Source organism: Canis aureus, chromosome 3 (assembly GCF_053574225.1).
Source record: "Canis aureus isolate CA01 chromosome 3, VMU_Caureus_v.1.0, whole genome shotgun sequence".
Lineage (NCBI taxonomy): Eukaryota > Metazoa > Chordata > Mammalia > Carnivora > Canidae > Canis > Canis aureus.
The window spans coordinates 30,810,438-30,827,607 of record NC_135613.1 but is presented as its reverse complement, the minus strand read 5'-3'; the positions used below and the strand labels follow the sequence as shown (position 1 = coordinate 30,827,607).

Genomic DNA, 17,170 nt, shown 5'->3' with positions numbered 1-17,170 from the left:
TCTGATCTGCTTCCCGCTGGCCCTGACCACCAACAAAAGCCCGTAATTAGGCATCTCCTGTCATTTTTTTTCTTTCAGAGGTAGGCATGCCCCAACTTGCTTCTGGGTTCTTAATTTTTGATCAGGGATGCTCCTCGGCTAATTATTTGGCAGTAATGAGGGAGGAGGAATTGAGTGGGGAGCGTGTCCCTGAGCTTTCAGATGAAGCCGTAAATGTAAAAAGGAGGCACTGGTAAACAGGACGCTAATTGGATTAATGTGAAAATAATGAATTCTGATAAAAATAGCAGAAAAGATGATTGTAAGATTGAGGTCAATGTTAAGTCCAACGACACTGTCTAACCTCCCTCTAGTTGGTTTGATTTTTGAAAGTATTAGAATAATAGAAAGAGTCTACTCCCGACAGTGAAATGCGCAGGTAAGTAACGTGTGTGGAGCACGTGTTACGAGAAAGGCGCGGTGAGTGGCGTGCGGGTCAATGGCCAGGAACCCCAGCAGGCTGCTTTTTTAGAGCTTCCGGACCGTCTCCTCCCTTCCGTTACTGTAGTGAAAACCACTCTGGTTGTCTCCTTCTCGGTAGAAGCGATGACAACCCAGCCCACTGCGGGAGGGGGAGGCTGGCTGGGGACCGGTGCTTTGCCCTTTTAGACTTTACAAATTTTGTGCTATTCAGTGGCATTTCATTGACAAGAACTTAGGATGGCCAAAGGTAGCAAAAGTCATTGTGTGTTGTGAGCGTTGCTGGCTTACGAGTCATCCAGAAACTGGCTGAATTCCACTCCAGATCTTAATCATGTGACCTTTCAAAGCTTGGCTTTTGTGAGATGAGAGGAAGAGCTGTCCTCCCCAGAAACACCGTGTGGGAGCTGGGCCGCTGTGGTTCCAGAGCGCCACCCACGGCCCCTCATTGGGGTGTCTCCTGGTCTGACCTGGGGGCGCCAGAGGGCTTGTAAAACAGCGACTGATGGGCCGTTTCTAATTGGATGTGCCGTGCCCTCCCTTATGGTCCAAACTAAGCACCACCTCACCATCCATCATCCCACATCCCTGGGCCTCTGGTGTTTCAGAACTCAGACTTTAAAAAAATGCGTTTTGGAAAAGTAACACAGTACCTGAATTACCTGAATCTTCATATTTTATGATACCACCAAGCCGCATCTTTATATTTTATGTTTCTGATGGAAACACTGCACAGTCAAGCTCTCCCACGTTCCTCCAACAACATGAATAGATGTTTACATTAGATGGGCAGCAAGGATCATGGAGAGCTTTGCGTCTGCCCAGAGTCTACCCCAGACATAAGGAAAAACTTCCAGTTTATGTGCTCTCTGGATTTTAAAATGCACAAAAAGGATGCAGAACTGAGCTAGGCTGTATTTCCCATAAGACTTCATTTGTCCATTCATCCATGAATCGTTTGTTACGGGGCACCTGCTTTTACTTGGTGTGGACCATGTGGACAGTCTAAGCAAGCAAGTGGGGACCACGCCCAGAGCTCACCAGACTCTAAGCACCGCCCAGGGCCTGGGAGCAACCTTTGTTCGTGGGCCTGGGAACAGGTCTTATGGTGGGGTGGGCGTCAGGGGACAGCTGGGAAGCAAGAGAGCCTGTACCCTTGGCTCCTCCAGGTTTGGTCCCTCAGTGTTTGGAAACCTGTGTGCAGGAGAGTGGGTCATGGACACACCAGCAGGCAGGCCAAATGTGACAAAGTTTGGCCAACCTGGTGCCACTGAACACAAGCCCAAAGACTGCCCTTGACAATGAGAACAGACAGGCATGGCACGGCTTGGGGCGCCTGGCCCACTTAGTCGGCATAGGTGGAACATCTGAGTTTTGATTTCGGTGTCATGAGTTCAAGCCCCACACCGGGTGTGGAGCTTACTTTTAAAAAAAAAAGAAAGAAGAGAAAAGAAAGACTAGAAAGGAGGAAGCAAACACATCCTAGGAGATGCAGGAAGTGTGTGCGTGCACGCACGGTGGCACACAGGGCGTCTCCAGGGGCCTCAGTTCCAGTGTACTCTTCAATAACCAGCCCGTGTTGGAGAACTTCCTTAACCACTGAGCCTCCATTTCCTGATCCATAGGATGGAGATTGGCTTTCTCATGGGGCTGACCTGGCAGCCAGTTTCTAATCTCTGTACGATGTTCCCAATGGAGCCGGTCAGCACTGCGTTGGGCTGGAGGCCACATGTCCCTGTCAGCTGACTGCCAGGCATCACCCTGCGACTTTGCAACAGGGTTGCTGGAGCTTGACCTCATTGAGGAGGAGCTGCTGGTGAACATGAAAGACCCGGAGGGGCTGCAGACACCCTGGAGGTTTATGAGCAAAGACTGTACCCTCACGGAGTTCCCATGTGCCCCAGCAGCCCACCTCGCTCGCCCTTGTCTGAAGCCAGGTGACCACTGACCTCAGAGAGCCATGTCCTGTGCTTTCAACCTCAGAACGAGTAAAGCCCGACCCTAGGCCTTGGGGTTAGCATCAGTCTCCAGGCTGACACAAGGTGCGTTCCTCCACGGGCCCCCAGGGGCCCCAGCTGACTCTCACACAGACGGCTCACCGGACACATCTCTGAAGCAAGACACAGTAATGGGTCCCTGAGCACCCATGTGCAAAGGCCCAGAATCCAGAGTTACATTATTTCACGGGGCCACAGGGACAGTGATGCAGCCGCGCACCTGTAAGTGGCAATGCCCCAGAGCCTCCAGCTGGGCCCTGGTCCTCACAGAGATCCTGGAGAGATGGAGACAGGAGGGTCATTGCTGAAGAGACGTGGCCATGGGGGCAGAGGCTGCAGGGATGTGTTGTGAAGCTGTGGGAAGGGGCCACCAGCTGAAGGCCATGGGCACCCCAGCTGCTGGAAGAGGGGAAGACAGGGATAAGCCCTGCCGCCACCTTGATCTTGGTCCCACAAGGACCTGCCCTCAGCCTCTGACTCCAGAAGCCTAAGAGAGCCCGTGGAGGCTCAGGCAGTCCTGCGTCCACAAAGCTGTCCTTCTGCCTGGCTCCCGCTCCCTCTCCAAAGACTCCCAGGCCTTGGGCCGAGGTTCACGCCTGGACCTCCTAACTTAACATCAGGCCTGGCCTAGGCAAGAGATTCGCAGGAAGAGCTTTCCAAATAGGTCTTCTGGTGGCAAGAAGGTGTGTGGAAATGCGAGTCTGGCTCCCCACTGATGCCCCACCCAGAGCTGGTGGCCGTCTTCTACCAACCACCCTGTGGCCAGAGGCCCATCTGCCGTCATCACTCAGGGCTCCCCACCCACCTCTGGTCTCTGATATGGGTGCCAGAGGCTGTGCCGAGGGTTCGGTGAGCCCGGAGTGTGTAGGGCTGTGTTTGCACAGCAGCCCAGTTCGAGGCCTGAGCCCTGGCCTCCTGAGTCAGGCCTTCCCTCCCCACAGGGGCCGGGCTCGGGAGGAGGGCATTCTGGGAAGTCACCTCTGCAGGACCCTGAAGTCCATGGCTTCAGTCAGGGGCCACTTCTGGGAGGTGCAGGCTGTGGGACCCACCTGCTGTGGTCAATGCCAGCTGAGGGCAGCCCAGCAGTGTCCCAGGAGAGGACGAGGGAGTGCCTGGCATCCCACTGGCTCCTTTGCCTCTTTTCCCAGGACCAGGGACATCTCCCTCTCACCACCCCCCACTGTCCCCGTGTGGTCGCAGCAGCTCACTCCTGCATGTGCCTCATGCAGCCCTGTCCACCATGCACATATGGGCTGCACACAGACATGGGCTCTTCTGTAGAACTGCATCTATGTTCAACAGGAGTTGTGGGGCCCACAGCAGAGCCCCCTGCCCTGGGTAACTTGCACAGATGCCAGCCTCCCCTGGCCTCCCGAGAGTCCAGGTGAGAACACCAGGCATCCCTGGCAGGGTCCCTTCGAAGTGCATGTGTGAAGGTTATGTCCCTGAAGGGCAAGGGGCTTGGCTCCTGTGAGGGCTGGGGGGCCCCATCCTGCCGAGCACCTGGCTGCCCGAGGGTCTCTCCTCACACTTCACGTGGCAGCAGGGCCTGCTCTGGGGCCTCCAGGAAATCGGGAAGCCACTGCAGATGACAGTCCCCAAACTTATGTTACGTGGAAGTGTGTGAGTTTTGGCAGCTGGTCTAATAATGAGCCCAGGGGTAGAGGCTTAAAGCAGCACAGATGTACTTTCCTGTAGTTCTGGAGGGCAGAAGTCTGAAACCCTCCCCTAGGCTAACCTCGGGGTGAGCTGGGCTGTGCTCCTTCCTCCTCCTCCTCCTCCTCCTCCGAAGGGAGAATGCATCCCTTGGCTTTTTCAGTTCTAGAGACGCCTGCACTTCTTGGCTCACAGCCCCTTCCTACCTCTGCAAAGCCAGCAGGGCGGTGCCCGCTGGCCTCCCTCTGATCTGGACCCCGGGGTATAGCGGGCCCACCCACCCATGCAAGGCTTCCGCCTCCAGACGCGGCCCTCAGTCCAACCTGCGCAGGCCCCTTGTCACGTCCATTCAGCTGGCCTGAGCTCTCTGTGCCTCTGCCCCTGGAGGGGGAAGGAGACGGAGATTAGTCTCCTAAATCTGAGCCTTCGCAAATTCCTTCTGACCAGCAATTAAAACATGTGCTTGCAAATTCAGTATGTGGTGTCCAGGCTGCATATTACCTTGAATCCTCTGAATTTACCACGCATGTGATGCACGCCTGGGCAGGGGAAACACTGTTGAATACGAACCAACGGTTTCCTGGTTGGCCCTAATATTGGAAACAATGAGTCTTTATTTGTTAGAATCACCTACTGACATATGACGGCTGAAACGCTACAACCTGTAGAATTTGCTTTCGCTAGAGGACAGGCTGAGGAGGCCAGGGATAGGCTCAGGAGCTTGTGGCACCTCTGTCTACTGCGTGTGGGGAGGGTTTCAACGAGGAGCAGAGGAAGGGCACACACACGGGCTGACGCGTCAGCTCCCATCCCCCCCCCCCCCCCACCTCCAGCTCCGCTTCCTGGTGCTCAGGGACCTGTCACCAGGTCACCGTGTGGAGAACATGGCATTGCCTGCCAGCCTCAGGGCTCCCAGCCACGCTCCGCCCCGGCTGCCCCAGGCTCCAGGCTGGCCACGCTGCTTCCTTGGTTCCAATGTCATCGCCTAGGCGACCAGGACGCTGCCGCCACCGACGGCCTGCCCAGCCACGAGCCGTGGGCCTCCCGGCGGCCTCCCCTCCACACCGACCTCCACCTTCGGGCCCCGGCTCCGCCAAGGTAGGCTTGGGCTCAGCCTGGCCCGCCTCTCTCAGGCCTGAGCTTGGGGTCCTGTCACGGCCTCCCTGCCCCACAGGAGCAGCTGCTTAGGGCCACCCCGGAGTGCAGAGCCCCTCCCCACGCCTCCGCCCTGGGGGCACAGGCAGGAGACAGGCAGGTGGCCAGGCCGGTACAGGGAGGCCATGCCATGGTTCCCCAAATAGGGCTCGAGCGAGGAGGACCAGTGAGGCTGTTAGCACTTTGGAGAGACATCTGCTCCCAGGGGTGATGCAAATGGCCCGGGTTGGGGGGGGGCAGGCCGTGGGGGTGCAGAAGTTATGCTGGTGCTGCTGCCTCCACCCCTTGGCCTGATGGGAACTCTCTCCACTTCCTGCCGAGGAGGCACCGCCCACCCAGGCAGGAGGCCACCCCTCCTTAGCTTCTTGGGGCCACTTCAGCTTCATTCCCCCAGGCTCCCCCACACCACGGGCACTAGAGCCCGCCCTGCCCCTCTGCTTCTCCTGCCGCCACTGGGGAGGCCTGGGCAGCAGCAGGTCCACTGGCCACTGCTGGGGTTCCCGTCATACCCGCAGAGGGACTTTCGGGGGCGGGGGGGGGGGTTCTATGTGAAGAAAGCAGAGTGAGCGTGCACCGCGTGTGGAAGGGCATGGGGGTGCTCAGTGGTGGTCCGGGCCCCTCCCTTCATGAAGGGGAGCAGCCTTCGGGGATTGCTCCTGCATGGAGGAGGATGTTTGACCAGAGATGACTCAACTGCAGGTCCGCAAATGCCCCAGCACCCAGACAGACCACCGTGCTTTGCACCCCTGCCCAGCTCAGGGGTCCCGCTAGCTGCCCTTGCATAGCTGAGTCATGTGTGTAGGTGTGACCGTCAACACCTTGCAGGTCAGAAGGCAGAGGCACCTGCACAGGCACGAAGCTGGGAGCAGGCTGCTGAAGGCACCTGCCTCTGTCACTAGCTGGAGGTTGACTTTTAAAGCACATTAACCGCCCTGAGTCAGTCTGGAAGGGGGTCCTGGGGGAGGACATGTGTCCGCATCCCCCCTGCCCCTCTGCACCCCCAGCACTGCCCATTTGTTCCACAGTCCCCCACTTCACCTGGACCTTCCTCTGGGCTCACCAGCCCATGCATGCCTGCCAGGGTGACCTTCCCCACGAACATCCCACTGTGCCCCACTTGAGCTGAACCCTGAAACTTACTCCCTGAAGTCCCTGGGCTCAGGGCCTGTTGTGTGGCTTCCAGATGATCCTGGCCCTTCCCCGGCCCACCTTGCTATTCCTGCCACCCCTACGTAAAGACAGCTGGGGCCCCACCCCATGGTGCCCAGCCTCCCCCAGCCCTCAAGCTCAGCTCAAGCTCAGAGTCAGCTTGGTAGACCAGCACATGGCAACCCAACATGGGTTCCCATATCTACCCTCATGCCAGCTGTGGCCATGGTCCACACCCCTTCAGGGCACCCCTCATGCTGGGCAGCAGAAGCTGGTTTGCTTCTCTGACTCCCAGTGGAGGGGGCTCCTGGAGGGAGGGGGCTGCCTGGTGGGAGCCAGCATAGGCTCAAACCCAGCCTTGGCACTTCCAAGCTGTGTGGCCCAGGGCAGGTGAGCTACCCTCTCTGTGCTTCTGTAGGAACATCTGGAGAGTGGGGCTGCAGCAGCACTTCCCTTCCTACAGGGTTACTTGGAAGATTGAGGTCGGTGGACACAGAGGTCTCCGGGCCGGGGCTGGCACAGAGAGTGGGCAGTAGATTCTAGGTGCCACTATCAGAAAGATGCCCCCAAGGCCAGGTTAGGGGATGGGGAGGAGCAAGTGGGGCAGAGGCACCTCTGTGGGAGGCTGATGGATGATTCTGGAGAGAGGGAGGGAGGGATGGACCAACATGACGGCCGTGCAGGTGAAGTCCTGTCAGTGTGCCACTGACTTGGGGGCAGGGAAGGTGCAGAATGTAGGGGTCAGGCTGAGTGTCAACAAGGGAGCTGGGTGCCCAGAGCATGGGAGGCACAGGGTCTGCGGGGTGGGGGTCTCCTCCTGGGAATGTGAGAGTGTCCAGAGGAGGCTGGCTGATGGGATGACGGTTTGGGGGCATGTCCAGAGCATGTGCTTGTCTGGGAGAGAGAAGATTCCGGAGGACAGGGCAGACACCTCCTGTGGTGGCACGGGCCTGTGGACATGTGAGCCCTTGGGGCAGAAGCAGGGCCGGGGAGGGGAGGGTTTCAAGAGATGGACAGAAAGGACTCCAGCCCTGTAGGTGAGGGGATGGTGTCTGGTCATTGGCACCAGGCTCCCTGGTGACCCCGTCCTGGCCGTCCCCCGAGAAGGCAGCTGTGTGCCCACATGGGGCCTGTGCCAGTCACCTGCTCTGACACGTACTGGTGGCCACCTCAGTGTGCCGGGCAGTCCTGGGCCTGGGGCTGCAGCAGCCGCCAAGCCCTGAGGAGCTAACACCTGCTCCAGGAAGCCGGTCTCCAGTGCAAGCTGCTGAGGCCATTCTGAAGGTTTCTCCTATGGTGGGACATTGTGAAGGTGCCCCATTCCTGGACCCACCAGGGTGGGGGGACCTCTACGAACAAACCAGGGACAGGGCAGCAACAGGCCTCTCTGCATCGCCACCCCCTGATCAGGGCTCCGCTCACTCTGCCTCCACTGCCACCAGAGTCTAAGTGACTGCTGGTCGGCTGCAAATCCCCACAGTTTCTCAGGCTCCTAGTCTGTCCGGACTGCTGCCCTGCTGAGTGCATTCCTTTCTTCCCACACGTGGCGGGGAAACAGAGGCTCAGAATGGGCAACACACCTGTCCAGGGCAGAGCAGCAGAGGTGGACTGTGTGGACGTGGATGGAGGAGACGGGGCAGGGGGTGTGGGGCCAGGCGGAGCCCAGAGCAGGAGACCGGGGGACGGAAGCTGTGTGGCTAGGCCTGACCTGCACATGTTGTAGGGGGCAGGGGCGGGTACTGGAGGAGGGACGCTGGTAGGACCCCAGAGGGTAGGGTGGGCCTCACTGTGGGTGGGGCTTTGAGGGGCTGGGTGAAGAAAGAGGCTGGCAGGGGACTTCCCAGGCAGGATGCATGGTTGCAGGTGTGGATGTGCAGGCTGGGGAGGGTCCCGTCAGGGAGAGGTGGGGTCAAGAGCAGGGGTGCTGGATACTGCTGCGTTTGACGCTCCACCCCAACTGGCTGTGTGCCCTTGGGCAGGTGACCTCACTTCTCTGTGCATGTATCCATGCTGTTAGTAAAATGAGCTGCAAATTTGCTGGTCTCACAATGTCCCTGGAGGATGCTCTAGTGGTTAGCAATGTTTGGGTGTTGGGGCGGCCACTGCTGGGTCTGAGGCCCAAATGCAGAGCCCTGCAGCCCTGGGCTGCTCACTTTACACTGTTTCTTCTAGAAAGGCATGAAGCCCATGTGGTCAGAGGGCTGGCACCGTTGTCCTGCCTCACATGGGTGCTGAGCCAACCCCTAGACTCAAACCGGAACTGCTGGCAACCCCACAGCCCTCCAAACCAGGCCCCGGTGCCCAAGGAAGGCCATGTGGACCCTGGCCTGGCTGCAGGAGGAGGCCATGTGGCAGAGGCTGGCGACCTCTGGGGGAAGAAGACACTGGCCATGAGAAGCAGCAGGGCCAGGGGATCTTTGGGAGCAGCTCTGGAGTCTGCCCTCCACCCCCCGCCCCCTCTGAGAGGGCCCTGGCCCAGGAGGGAGGCAGGGCAGCTTAGTTGGGTGCCTCCTGCCGTTTTCATATTTCACAAGTGAGCCCTGGCCCAGGCCTGTGGAGGCTAAATTTGTCTCTCACCCCCCAGCATGGGCCAAGGGGCAGCCAGGGGCCATCTTGGTGATGTGAGGCCCCTGGGGGGCCATGGCCTCCCCACCAGGCCCTGCTGGACCCCATCTTTCCGCAGGAGGTCGTGGGCGCAGATCTGGCCAGCCCTGTCCTGCCCACCCAACCCCACCCTGAGTGGCATGTGCAGCCCAATGCTCCTGGGATCATGTGGCCTAGGCTACCAGCCGGAGGGGTGGGCAAAGGTGGCGGCTGTCCTTGCTCCCTGAGGAGGGAGGCACTCTGCGCAGTGACCCTGACTGGGTCCCCTGCCCTAGCCACACCCCACACCGCAAGGGTAGCCCCTGTTCTGGGGGGTGGTTGGGGCAACAGAGGCCTCTTGACATCAAGGGCCTGGGGAGGCTGGGCCCTGGCTATCTGGCTAAAACTGGCCAGGCCACTGCCTGGGGAAGAGCGCCGTTTTGCAGAGGGGTTGCCTGCCCACTTCGTCCCCGCCTGCTGGCCACCTGACCCCTCCACCCAGGTAGGGGGCCTTCTGGGCACCAGAACATTCCCATCACTGGAGCAGCGCTACAGGGCTGATTGGAAGGGGCCCGGGAAGGCCCGGGGGTCCCTTCCTGTGGTGATCTGAGTTTACTGAGTGAAAAAGGCAGATTACAGTGGAAAATTGACCCCGTCGTGCCCGTTGTGTCAGAAGAGCAGTGGAAACAGAGGGTTTGAGGGTGGGGGTGGGGTACTCTGGGCCTTTCCCCACGGAACTGTGGGGAGCTGCCTCCCACCCTGAACGCTGGCCCCCAATGGCCAGGACGGAGGGTGTGAGCCCCGCGCTGGCCCTACCTGTGCTCAGGCCAAAGGTGTGCTCCCTGTCTCAGAACCCTGCCAGCAGTGGGCAGGACGACCAGGCCCTTGCAGGTGTGTGGGGGCAGCCATCCCCGTCACTGGAGCCAAGGGCAGGAGGAAGGACAGGGATACAACTCTGCCCAGCCAACAAGGCTGTCCTATGGGCCACACAGTGGGAGCTGTACCACTACCTGCTGGGGGATGGACAGCAGAGGAAGAAGGTGTCCTGATGAGGGATCAGGGAGGAAGGTGGCTTCCTCGGAAGCTGGGCCTGCCCGGCCTGGGAGGACACAGATGGGGCAGGGGGTGGGGACACATGGGGACGGGGCAGGGAGGGGACATGGAGACAGGGCAGGGGCAGGGAGGGGACATGGGGACAGGGCAGGGACAGGGAGGGGACATGGGGACAGGGCAGGGGCAGGGAGGGGACACGTGGAGACACATGACAGGTGGTGTAAGCACCCAGAGGCTCCGTTCAGGGCTTGGCCAGCAGCAGCTGGAAGCTGTGGTGTGGCTCTGCATCTCCCCTCTGGCGCTGACCCCTGTTCCAGAACATTCTCTGCTGTGGGGAGACTGCTGTGCGCTGTAAGGCATTGGGAAGCATCCCCTCCCCCAGCAGCGGTGACAACCGAAAATGTTGGCAGGTGTTGCCAAGTGGCCCCAGCTGAGAACTTTTGAGTTGAGGACTCAGAAAACCCGTGAGTCACATCGAGAATTTGGGGCGGGGAGGCTGCGCCTCCATTCTGGCTCCAGGCTGTGCGGTGCCTGCAGCCCACCTGAGCTCTGTGGGTTCCGGGGCGCTTCTGGCCCCACGGTGCTCTCCGACTCACAAATACTTGCTGGAAATTCCTTGAGGTGCAGCAGGGTGACGTGCTGAGGGTCAGCAGCGCCCGCCGCATGGCCCCGGCCAGGCAGCTCAGGGGAGGCACACAGCGCCCTTTCCGGGGGTGCCTCTGCGGGGCGGTTCTGGGGATGGCACGCCCCGTGCTTCCTGAGCCCACAGCCTCACAGCCCCAGCACCGCCCCGAGCCCCGTGTGCACCTGGGGCCTTGCGAGGTCAAGGCCAAGTGAGCGCTCCCTCCAGGACAACTGGCTGCCCATGGAAGACCCCGGGGGCCACAGACGCGGCTGCCCTTAGCAGCTCTATTGCGACCCAGAGGTCCCTCCCCCACTACACGTGTGATCTTTAAGATGATCTGCAACATCTGCAAAAGCCGTTGCCGTGAGGTCCAGGAGCCATGTTTCCATCGTGAGCCTGTTTCCAAATATAAAGTGGGGTCACTGGGGCCATTGGGTGTGCCTTCCAAGGAGCTGTTCTGTTTCTTATCTCTGCTGTCCTTTTGGCCAAAATGCTGCAGGAGGTACAGGGCAGATCCTGGCCCTGCCCTGAGGATAGAGGAGTGGGGCCCTTGGGGTCGGGGGCAGGTGCCAGGGAGGGGCCCCGATTCTCCACCCGACAGCAGCACTTCCTCTTTCTCATGCCCTTGCAGGAGCTCCTGGTGCCTATGGGCACAGGGTCTGCAGCTCCCTTGACTCAGGGTCACGGGGGCCTGGCTTCAGTGCCACAAGCTCTGGGGAGTGTCCCAGGGATATTGGAAATCGTGGAGAATGTGGCTTCCTGGTTCGGCCCCAGGGCATCCTGTAAGTAAGGCAGGGCGGGTTTCCTGAGTGGAAGCCACAAGTGGAGGCTAGTGACCACCCTCAGGGTGGACACTGAAGGACCCTGTGACATGGGGGAGCTGGGCCTGTGTGAGGCTTTCTCCTCGAGGGACTGTCCCAGAGTCACGGAGAATCCCCTGGTGCCACTTAAAGATGCAGATCCCTGAGCTCCCACCATGGGAGCCCCTTGGGGTGAGCCCCAGAACATGCTTTTTTTTTTTTTTTTTTTTTTTAAGATCTATTTATTTGTTTGAGAGAGAGAGCACATGCGGGAGGGGCAGAGGGAGACGGAGGGTCCACGCTTAGCTCAACCCCATGATCACAACCTGAGCTGAAACAAGAGTTGGATGCTCAACCGGCTGTGCCCCCTGGGTGCCTCTGGAGTGTGCATCCTGGTTGGGGTCTCTGAAACTGGATGGCTCCCTGCCAAGGTCTTCGGGCGCAGGGTGAAGCCCCTTCCAGGCCCAGCCCCCTGCTGCGGGGCCTGTGCCCGTGGTGGAGTATGGAAGCCTGGACAGACAGGCAGGGATGGTGGGGAGCACACAGCGATGTCAGCCCCACACGGGGACGCCTGGCTACGTGTTCACAGAGCCGGCCCCAGGCCAGGGGCCCAGTGGACAGGAACAGGCATGCTCAGGCCTCGACCTCTGTGTCTAGAGCTCCTTCTTAGACAGACAGATAGCTGGGTGGAGGGGCTGGTTTGACTGGCACCTCTGTGCCACAGGGGGGCCTCCGAGCCGGTGCTGGGAAGGGGCCCACGGGGCCAGTGCTTCTAGCCCAGGAGTGGCCATGCAGCGGCCTGTGGGGGACAGGCTGGGTCGGGGTGGGGGTGGGCCCGGAGGCCACTTGGGGCTTCATCCTGAGAGTAAGGGGCAGCCTGCTGGGGCGAATGGTTAGTTAGGGAGGGCACAGCTCTGAGGCTCTGCAGGGGCCAGGATGGACCCAAAGGGGGCCTGGCCTAGGCAGGGGTGATGGGAGAAGGGGTGATGGAGGAACAGTGGGCACGGGGTCCTGGGTTTGGGGGTAGTTTGGTGCAAAAGCAGCGGGACCTGCCGAATGCAGAGTGCTGATCCTGCAGAGGTGGGTGAACCTGCATCACCCCTTCCTCCCCACCCGTTGCCAGGAGCCCAGGGACTTGGGTATCACTTGGCTTCCTGTTGCCTCCTAGTGTGGCCAAGCGGCTCCATCTGCCCTGTCCCCTGCCCTGCTGTCACGGAGGGCGGGTGTGCCCCCAGCCAGAACCAGCCTGACTGGGTGCAGATGGGGCTGCAGCAACAAGGGTGGAGGGCAGACACAGTGGTGGTGTCCCCTGGCAGTGGGTTCCCTCAAGAGAGAGGTGCAGGGACTGGAACCAGGGTGCTGGGGCAGTGGTGTCTCCTCTCTTCCCTGTTCTCCACAGGGGCTCCCGGGGCTGTCTCTTGGACCCTGGGCTTCAGAGAGGGAGTGTTTTCATTTCCCTGCAGCGGGTGCAGTGAGTGCCCAGGACATGCTCTGCAGCAGGATTCTCCCCATAGGCTACCCCAGCCTCCCCGTTTTTTATTTTTTTTTATCAAGGTGAAATAAACTAAGCCTTTTAAGATGAACCATGCAGTGACATTTAGTATAGTCACAATGCTGTCAATGTCCACCTCCATCGGACTCCAGAACATCCTGCCGCTTCCAAAGGAAACCCCATCCCCATTCCCATCACTCCCTGTCCTCCTCCCCCAGCCCCAGACCCAGCGACCTGCCTTCAGTGCCCTCAGGGTTTGTCTGGACACTTTGTAAGTGCAGGCCCGTGGGGCCTGGTCCTTTGTGTCTGGCTTCCCTCCTTTGGGGGGTTGTCCTCGAGGCTCACGCACCCTGTCGCAAGTGTCCACGCTTTGTTCCTTCCCGTGGCCAAGTGCTACCCCACTGCAGATGGGCCACGTGTGTCTGTGTCTCTCCATCTGTCTGTTGGTGCACATCTGGGCTGTTGGCATCTCTGGGCTGCCGTGATTAGACTTGCAGGGGTGACCATCCTTTGGATGGTCCATCTTTAAAATGAAGAGGGCACCCAAATGGCCTGGGTGAGTTGAGCGTGTTGTCAGCACACGGTGTCCACACCAAGAGGCCACTCGACTAATACTCCCTGCTCGCCCAGAAAGGACCAGCCGTAGGGAACGTGTGAGGGCGGGTTTCTGCCCAGCCTCAGCTTGGTGGCTGGCCCCACAGCTGGGCAGCCGGCCCTGTTCTGCCTCCTAAGTCCACCCCTAGCTCCACACCCCGCACACAGCTCTACTGGGCTTTGGGCAGCTCAGCCTAGGGAGGGAGTGACCTCCCCAGAATAGGAGGCATGCAAATTGGCATTGCCCAGCCTTGTTAAACTCTCCAGGCAGGGGCGCCTGGGGGGCTCCACCAGCTGAGCATTTGACTCTTGGTCTGAGCTCGGGTCACGATCTCAGGGTCGTGAGATAGAGCCCTGTGTTGGCTGTCCAGAGTCTGCTGGAGATTCTCTCTCCCTCTGCCCCTTCCCCTCCCCTGCTTGTGTTCATGCATGTGCCTGCATGCTTGCTCTCTCACTCGCTCTCTCAAATAAATAAAATATATTTTTTAATACTCCCAAATCCTTAAATCCTTCTGGGTAGATCGTGTGCTGAAGGTGCACATGTTGCAGGGGTGGGTAGCTAAGTTAATTTTGAATTCTGAGGAAACCACTTGGTCATTCCTCTGCAGACAGCAGTGCTGTGTGACCTCAGCAGGTCATTTAACCTCTCTGAGCCTGCGGGAGGGTTGGTTTGGGGCCAGTGCTCTCTAAGCCGCCAGTCCCCGGCCATCCTTGTCCAGCCCGCCCCAGCCCTTGGGCCTCCTTTGCCAGTGCCCAGCCCCGCCACCGAGGCAGCCCTCCTGGCTCGTGCCACTCTGCTCCAGAGACCGGTGGCCTGGCACGTGGCGGCCTCAGGAGAGTGCCCAGACCTCCACCAACGCCCGCCTACCTGGGGACCGAGTGACAGATGGTGGGTGTGCCCTCCCTCCCCCGATGGCTGTGGGCAGGTCCAGGCCTGCCTGCTTGGGCAATGCCAGGTGGACGGTGGCCAAACTGATTCCCCCGGCCCTTTGCCAAGGACCCGAGGGTGGCTCGGGGAGACACCACTGGCGGAGGGGAGGGGTGAGTAGGGCAGGCTCTGGTTTCCTCCGTTCTCCACCACTGGAAGTCAGGAGCCCCAGCTGTGCCAGGCCTGGTCCTGGGATGGCAGGGCCACTGTAGGGCCGCTATGGGGTGGGAGCTGGGCATGGTTGCTCTTGGGAGAGGAAACGCTGGGGACACAGGTCAGCCTGTCTGGGCACCAGATCGGGCACCCCAGTCCCTGGGCATCCCCTGTGATGGGGGGAACCCACGGGCAGTTGTCCCGCCCCAGCAACAGCTTCACGGCGCTGGCCTGGCCTTGCTCACAGGGTTGGAGTTGCTCTTGTGTCCAGGCTGCAGGGGAGGACCCCGTCTTTGAGGGGGAAGCCATCTGATATCCTCTAGCCCTAGGACACAGCCAGCCTCAGATCTGGGGCTCGGCTCCAGCCTCTGGACATGCCCTGCACAGGCCCCTCCTGAGAGTGGGTGACCACTGGGGCATCAGAGGTACCAGGAGCCCTCAAATCTGACTTGAGCCCTGAAGGCTAAGCCGAGAGACAGTTCATAGTGAGAGTGGCCACACGTGTTTAGTGTTCCTTGTGATCCAGGCACAGCAAGGACCTCAATTCAAGCTCCCAAAGAGGCCTGCAGCCTCATGGAGGGATGCTGTCACCCCCCTCATAGGTAGTGGCTCTGAGGAGCCCCTGCTGCCCAGGGCACCCCCTCCCAACTGGGGGCTGGAGCCAGGCCCGCCCCTCTGCAAGGTGGGGTTCTGCCGAGGAAAGGGGAGGATGAAGTGGGGGGTTGAGAGGTGTTCCCTCCTCCTCATCGGGGTGCCATCGATGTCAAAGTGTTGGCCTGCCCAGTCCCTGGGGATGCCTAAGGAGGGCAGAGGCCGGCCTTCCCAGAGCACCCATGTCCTTCTTCCCTCCTCACAGAGCAAGCCGCCCTCGGGGCCAGGTGCAGGGAAGATGTCCCAGTCCACCGCCAACGACGAGGGGGCCACGTTCGAGCACCTCTGGAGCTCCCTGTGAGTACTTCCCTGGCTGCCAGGGACATGGGCTAGGTGACGGGGAGGCAGGGGCTGCTGGCCAGGGCTTTCTCCTGGGAATGCAGGGTCAGGGTCTGGGCTCGTTCCTCCGACCAGCTGGCCTGAGATCCAAGGGGCAGAGCTCACACGTGTCCATGCCTCCCCGGCAGCCTCGCCTGCAGAGGCCAGCAGAGGAGATACACGGTGTGCTGAAGGGTTCCTGTGGGCAGAAAAGGCAAGCTCCCCAGGAGCTCTGGGCCAGGGCGGTCTGGGACTGATGGTTCTGCCCCTCTCTTCCCAGGGAACCAGACAGCACCTACTTTGACCTTCCCCAGCCAAACCAGGGAAACAGTGAGGTGGTGGGCGGCGCAGAGGCTGGCATGGATGTCTTCCACCTGCAGGGCATGACCACGCCTGTCATGGTAAGTGGGGCTGCTGTCTGTGGAGGTCTCCGGGTGGGGGCAGTAAGTGTGGACCATTCTGCCGGGGAGCCTGCAGGGCAGGAAACAGGCTTCCTCGGCAGGTTTGTCAGGACATCTCAGCTGCAAGGTAGAAAATATATCAGCTCATGAAACTGTTAGTCCAGGGGTAGGAATGGATTCAGACATGGCTGGATCTAGGTGATCAAATGGCTGTCTCTCTGTCTCTCGCTCTGCTTTCTCCACTCCATGGTGGCTGTGTTCTTAGGCAGCCTCTAGTCTCTGTGGAAGGGACCAGGCCCCACCAGCATCTCCCTTCCCGTCGGGAGGACCCTCTTTGCTGGTAGTCCAGCAGGCCTGCCTCTCACTGGTCTGAACGTGGTTTGGTGCCCACGTCTGGGCCATTCTCATGCCCCTGAGCAACCTGGGTCCCCTGGGACAGGGGCGGGATGGAATCAAGGGGAGTGAGAAGAGAGCCCCAGAGGGAGACCGAGCTGCTGTTTCCAGAGGAGGAACCGGCTGGGCACATGCAGGGATAACTGAGGCCTGACCCCCTGTTGCCCTGTCTCAGGTCTTCCCGCCCCAGGCATTCCTCTTGGCAAGAAGGCAGGGTTATGGTAGCTAGGTGGTGGCCATGTCCCTGCGTCTCTCTCTGACCGCCCATTGCAAGACCCTGTGTGGTCAGTGGAGGGTGCAGGCAGGCCGAAAACAGGGACGGGGTATGAGGGCCCTTGGCCCCAGGGAGGCCCCAGCATCCCTCCTGCAGTTGCCCCCTTGGGACAGCCACTGCTAGACTCCTGGGCTGCTTCATATCCCCAGATGGGAGCTGTGCTGGCCACTGGCCTCCCCGAGGCCCAGCACGTCTGTCTCAGGGCATCAGCCCCAGGCCAAGAGCCAGGGCACAGGAAGGAGGCTGAGCTGAGAACTCTGGAGGCCAGGAGAGCCTGGCCCCCTCCCTGCGTCTGAGGAACCCTGAGCATTTGGCAGCCGGCAAGGGCCGTGTGGGCTCCAGTCGAGTGAATGAGCAGAGTGAAGCCAGGAGGCGGGGGCATCCTCTGTGTTCTCCATGGTGTCTATTGAAGACACTAGGCTAGCCCAATGGGACTTGGGCAGTTGCAGCCCAGGGCTGGCATGTGGTGGGCAGGGAGCCCCGTGATGG

General features: G+C 60.2%; 1 protein-coding gene across 7 annotated transcripts in view; it reads left to right on the top strand.

Annotated features, from left to right (window-relative positions):
* Positions 1-17,170, top strand: part of TP73 (tumor protein p73) — a 62,917-nt gene that overhangs the window by 4,871 nt on the left and 40,876 nt on the right. For 3 of the 7 annotated variants that reach the window (XM_077891494.1, XM_077891495.1, XM_077891493.1), the window contains 2 exons: positions 15,501-15,592; positions 15,894-16,014. In XM_077891494.1, coding sequence (XP_077747620.1) covers positions 15,534-15,592; positions 15,894-16,014 — 180 coding nt within the window. In that variant the 5' untranslated portion in view covers positions 15,501-15,533. Of the gene's footprint in view, positions 1-5,187; positions 5,211-11,342; positions 11,460-15,500; positions 15,593-15,893; positions 16,015-17,170 lie in introns of those variants that run through there. The other 4 variants (XM_077891490.1, XM_077891488.1, XM_077891491.1 and 1 more) reach the window with 3 other exon arrangements.